The 6000-nt window shown below is 37.3% G+C and overlaps 1 protein-coding gene across 9 annotated transcripts in view; it reads right to left on the bottom strand.

Moving 5' to 3' along the window:
• Positions 1–425: 425 nt before the first annotated feature.
• The window catches only part of LOC134333981 (nuclear body protein SP140-like protein), a 42723-nt gene continuing 37148 nt past the window's right edge, over positions 426–6000 (bottom strand). For 4 of the 9 annotated variants that reach the window (XM_063016162.1, XM_063016196.1, XM_063016188.1 and 1 more), the window contains 9 exons: positions 5853–5973; positions 3648–3712; positions 3288–3505; positions 2834–3096; positions 2544–2654; positions 2277–2421; positions 1849–1893; positions 1413–1746; positions 1146–1233 (listed from right to left, as the gene is read on the bottom strand). In XM_063016162.1, the coding sequence (XP_062872232.1) occupies positions 1475–1746; positions 1849–1893; positions 2277–2421; positions 2544–2654; positions 2834–3096; positions 3288–3505; positions 3648–3712; positions 5853–5973 (1240 nt within the window). In that variant the 3' untranslated portion in view covers positions 1146–1233; positions 1413–1474. Of the gene's footprint in view, positions 473–855; positions 1001–1122; positions 1234–1412; positions 1747–1848; positions 1894–2276; positions 2422–2543; positions 2655–2833; positions 3097–3287; positions 3506–3647; positions 3713–5852; positions 5974–6000 lie in introns of those variants that run through there. The other 5 variants (XM_063016210.1, XM_063016204.1, XM_063016179.1 and 2 more) reach the window with 5 other exon arrangements.

Genomic DNA, 6000 nt, shown 5'->3' with positions numbered 1-6000 from the left:
TTCCACATAATAAAACTCACATGGAACATTACAGTGTATTGCCATCAGCTTTAAAAGTCCACTGACTCTCACTTGGTTCAGATCAGATCAGCCAATAATAAAGGCTGCTTCTCCGTAATGATTTTATAAAACTCAGATTTCTGTACTTCTGTGTTAAGATGATTGTACAGGGCCCTCATTTGTTCTTGGGAGGTTTTTTCCACTCTAATCATGTCATAATCTTCATTACTTATTATGTTCCTGCTTAGTAAACTGTCGGCCATTTCCATTACTGAAGAGACTCTCTGAATTAGAGCCTCTCTGTGTCTATCCACAAATTCTGCCCCTGAAATAGAAAGAAATAATGTACAAATAATTCTTTGCTTAATTTGGTAACAAAAGAATGTATTGGGTATTAAAAGAATATTTATGATACCAAATGTCTTGCCTGAATTTTGCACATTAGATGTGGCTGCATCCTGACTACAACCTGCTGTGAAATAACAAAAAGAAAAATGTGTGCTTTGTCACAGGCATTACATCACTAATATCAACATACTGTGTTTTTGTAACAATGAAGGTTGCATCTCGCTACTGAAACGCTAAATGAAGCCCTGCACCTGCAGGATGCTTGTGTAAAGTACAATACTGTGGCAAAAAAAAAAACACTAACAAAAAGGGACAAGGAAAAATAAAAGCAGTAGCTGAAAGAAAGTACCAGGAAAAAGACAAAAAAAACATATGCAGCCTGCAGTGAAAAAAGTGGATAGAACAGGGATAGCGCAGAGCGGAGAACTGACTGAAGATAAGTGTAAAATGACGGCTGCTAAAACGAGCTGAGGACAGCGAAATAGAAGCGGCACACCACTTGTCTACCTGTAAGAAAGACCTGTCGTGGCTCCCACACCTCCTGGTCATTTTCATCCAAAAGACCTACTGTGATTTCTTCAACCTTGGTATTAATGAGTACCTCAAATGTGGGGTGATAGTTGGGGCCGTAGTCTGTATCAAATGTTTCAATCTATGGAAACCAACGACAGTTAAAGTCTTTACTTAAATAAGTCAAATGTCAACATTGTTTTTTCACAGGTTGCTGCAGTGTTAATAAATTGTAAATAAGGAATCATGCAGGCTGTAGTTTACCTTTGGCTGGGGTTTGTAAGTACCACAGCATGGTTTGTATTGTCTGCAGGGGATTAGTTGACATCTGGAGCTGGTCTTAATGTATGTACAGCTCTGTTGATGTTTCTTTACCTTAAAGAAGAAAAAAAAAATTTGTTGAATTTTAAAGTAGTATCTAACTTTTTTTATTCTGACATTCTTGAGGTTTTATAATGTCTACCAAGGTAACCACTTTTTATCATTTCATGTTTAGGCATCATTGGGTGTATTGTAACAGAATTAAGACATAAAAATAAATTAAAGCTTATTACCTCTTCAACTGGCACGTTTCCTGGTAACAAGTGTATGTATAATTTACTTATTTGTATGTCAGTCAGTTTTTCATGGAAGAGCAAAACCTGATCAGATCAGCCAATAATAAAGGCTGCTTCTCCGTAATGATTTTATAAAACTCAGATTTCTGTACTTCTGTGTTAAGATGATTGTACAGGGCCCTCATTTGTTCTTGGGAGGTTTTTTCCACTCTAATCATGTCATAATCTTCATTACTTATTATGTTCCTGCTTAGTAAACTGTCGGCCATTTCCATTACTGAAGAGACTCTCTGAATTAGAGCTTCTCTGTGTCTATCCACAAATTCTGCCCCTGAAATAGAAAGAAATAATGTACAAATAATTCTTTGCTTAATTTGGTAACAAAAGAATGTATTGGGTATTAAAAGAATATTTATGATACCAAATGTCTTGCCTGAATTTTGCACATTAGATGTGGCTGCATCCTGACTACAACCTGCTGTGAAATAACAAAAAGAAAAATGTGTGCTTTGTCACAGGCATTACATCACTAATATCAACATACTGTGTTTTTGTAACAATGAAGGTTGCATCTCGCTACTGAAACGCTAAATGAAGCCCTGCACCTGCAGGATGCTTGTGTAAAGTACAATACTGTGGCAAAAAAAAAAACACTAACAAAAAGGGACAAGGAAAAATAAAAGCAGTAGCTGAAAGAAAGTACCAGGAAAAAGACAAAAAAAACATATGCAGCCTGCAGTGAAAAAAGTGGATAGAACAGGGATAGCGCAGAGCGGAGAACTGACTGAAGATAAGTGTAAAATGACGGCTGCTAAAACGAGCTGAGGACAGCGAAATAGAAGCGGCACACCACTTGTCTACCTGTAAGAAAGACCTGTCGTGGCTCCCACACCTCCTGGTCATTTTCATCCAAAAGACCTACTGTGATTTCTTCAACCTTGGTATTAATGAGTACCTCAAATGTGGGGTGATAGTTGGGGCCGTAGTCTGTATCAAATGTTTCAATCTATGGAAACCAACGACAGTTAAAGTCTTTACTTAAATAAGTCAAATGTCAACATTGTTTTTTCACAGGTTGCTGCAGTGTTAATAAATTGTAAATAAGGAATCATGCAGGCTGTAGTTTACCTTTGGCTGGGGTTTGTAAGTACCACAGCATGGTTTGTATTGTCTGCAGGGGATTAGTTGACATCTGGAGCTGGTCTTAATGTATGTACAGCTCTGTTGATGTTTCTTTACCTTAAAGAAGAAAAAAAAAATTTGTTGAATTTTAAAGTAGTATCTAACTTTTTTTATTCTGACATTCTTGAGGTTTTATAATGTCTACCAAGGTAACCACTTTTTATCATTTCATGTTTAGGCATCATTGGGTGTATTGTAACAGAATTAAGACATAAAAATAAATTAAAGCTTATTACCTCTTCAACTGGCACGTTTCCTGGTAACAAGTGTATGTATAATTTACTTATTTGTATGTCAGTCAGTTTTTCATGGAAGAGCAAAACCTGTGCATTGATGGGTTTGGTGGGAAACAGCATATTTTCAAACACTTTTAAAAGCCCAAAGAGAGAGAGCCCTTGGACATCTATGATCACATGTGAGTCCGTCACTTTGAGAGGCTGTATGATCTCTAAATTACCACCAGTGAAATGTGCCACAGCCAGTTTAACTGAATGTTCTACTGTAACATAAGTATAACAACAAATACATAATACATAAATAATTGAATTACATTTTTTTATATTAGTAATACATTCTAAATAAAATTACCAAAAATTTATAATACAAGCTTTATAACAGAAGTTGTATAACACCAACAAGCGTATAATCAAAATACAAACGGTAAATTCAGTATGAAAAAATTAAACATACCTATATCTGTCTCACAGTGTGGGAGGTGCAGATGATAAATTGAACCTTTAAAGCATTCAATATTGTACAAAGGTCCTGCAGGCTGCATTTCACCTATACCATCCAAATGACTGCTTTCCCAATTGGCTACTCCATACTGCACTTCTGCTTTCCTTTCCATTTTAAAGATAAGGTTGGTCATTGTACACTGAAACTGACCAGCATTAGAGCACAAAAACCTGCAGATCACAATGCAAAAAATAATAGCCACAATTTTTTTTTTTTTTTTTGTAACATTAAAGCAGAGCAGGTCAGCTGTAATATATTCAACAGTTAACTGTTATTTGTGTAAGGGGCAAGAAAAATAAGCTGACACTGTACCTGTACACATGACTGTCCTCATATGTTGTTATTTTAGGAGTGAATACTTCTGTGTTTGCTAAAAGCTGTAAAAAAAAAAAAAAGAAACGTTGAATACAGTGCACCCGGAAAGTATTCACAGCGCTTTACTTTTTCCACATTTTGTTATGTCACAGTCTTATTCCAAAATGGATTCATTCATTTTTCCCTCAAAATTCTACACACAAACACACACAATACTCCATGATGACAAAGTGAAAAAAGTTTGTTAAATTAAAAATAAAACACAAAAATATAACATGTACAGAAGTATTCACAGCTTTTGCTCAATACTTGAAGCACCTTTGGCAGCAATTACAGCCTCAAGTCTTTTTGAGTATGATGCTACAAGCTTGGCACACCTATTTTGGGCAGTTTCTCTCATTCTTCTTTGCAGAACCTCTCAAGCTCCATCAGGTTGCACAGCCATTTTCAGATCTCTCTAGAGATGTTTAATCAGATTTGGGCTCTGGCTGGGCCACTCAAGGACATTCACAGAGTTGTCCCCAAGCCACTCCTTTGTTCTCTTGGCTGTGTGCTTGTCCAGTTGGAAGATGAACCTTCGCCTCAGTCTGAGGTCCAGAGTGCTCTGGAGCAGGTTATTATCAAGGATCTCAGTGTACTTAGCTGCATTAATCTTTTCCTCTATCAGGACTAGCTGCCCCGGTCAAGCTGCTGAAAAACATCCCCACATCATGATGCTACCACAGCCTTGCTTCAATGTAGGGATGGCATTATCCAGGTGATGAGCAGTGCCTGGTTTTTTCCAGACATGACGCTTGGTATTTAGGCCAAAGAGTTCAATCTTTGTTTCATCAGACCAGAGCATCTTGTTTCTCATGGTCTGAGAGTCCTTCAGGTGCCTTTTGGCAAACTCCAGACGATCTGTCATTTGCCTTTTACTGAGGAGTGGCTTCCGTCTGGCCACGCTACCATATAGGCCTGATTGGTGGAGTGCTGCAGAAATTATTGTCCTTCTAAAAGGTTCTTCTCTTTCCACAGAGCAACGCTGGAACTCTGTCAGAGTGACCATTGGGTTCACCTCCCTGACTAAGGACCTTCTACCCCGATCGCTCAGATTGGCCTGGTGGACAGCTCTAGGAAGAGTTCAGATGGACTTGGACTTCATGGCTATTAGAGAAGTTTACCCATGTGCATTGATTTATTTCATGTTGATTTAAAATTCTCCAGACATCACACAAACTTTGCTCAAAGCAGCTTACTTGAACCTATATGTCTAAAATTATTTCTCAATCCCATTCCTTTCTCCAGGTAATTACTACTAATATTGCTGTGTGTTTTATTAAATAGTTCTCAGATTTTGGTAATTCGTGTTCTGAGCTGCCTAAAGGCTTCCACAAGGGCACTGCCATTTTGGGCATCACTATGAGGGCATCACTGTCACTGCACCATCTTTCTGCTTCCATGTGGCTGTAGTGTGCTATCATCTGGGTTCCAAGTACTTCCAACTGTGGCTCTGCCTTGTGGGTTCTCCCCTTGTTTATATCTTTATTCTTTCCATGTTTGCACTGTTGTCAGTTTATTGAAGGCCGATGTTGTCCACACAGAGAGGTTTATTGAGTTAAAGTTTAATCAACTGAGTTTTTTGAGGGGTTTTATCCATAATATTTATTTAAATAATTATTTAATTTATTGAAGGAAAAAAGTCCAACACTGGCAACAACTGCACTTAAATGCCTAATATATCATAAGTTCAGTCTTTCACATTGCTGTGGAATGACTTTAGGATTAGTTTTTATGTTACTTTTTGCAGTTCTTGCCTTTCATGAATAGTATTTTTGCTTAGTCTCCTAATGGTGGAATAATGACTGTGGAGCTTATCTGAGGCAACCAATGCCTGCAGTTCATTAAATGTTTTTTCTGGGTTATTTTGTGGTTCTAGTGGCTATTTCATGAACTGGCTATACTATCTAATAAACATTTTGGTGTAATGTGTATTTGGTGTAAGGTCAGACAGGGTAAAGTATAGTAAATGTTTTCCTTCGTCCTTGTATCATAAGATGTTACCCATTTAGCGTGAGTAAAGTGAAGGCTTCTTGGGGGCATATCTATAACCTGACTAGCAGGAAATGAGTTAAAACAAGACAACCCTATTTTGTTTTAATTTTAGTGTTATAAAAGCCTCTCAAAAGTATTTTAAACTAATGACTGGTAGAGAAATGATACCTGATTGTGGATGTGGAGCTTGTTGGGGAAGTTGTCTTCTTCCTTCATGCTAGATATTTTTCCCTTATCTTCTGGAAAATCCAGAGTTTTGTTTGGGTTGATGTTACTCTTATTTATCTGTCTGTATAATAAAAAAGACATTTAAAAC

This window comes from Trichomycterus rosablanca, chromosome 2 (genome assembly GCF_030014385.1).
Source record: "Trichomycterus rosablanca isolate fTriRos1 chromosome 2, fTriRos1.hap1, whole genome shotgun sequence".
NCBI lineage: Eukaryota > Metazoa > Chordata > Actinopteri > Siluriformes > Trichomycteridae > Trichomycterus > Trichomycterus rosablanca.
This window is presented reverse-complemented; position numbering and strand designations above follow the sequence as displayed.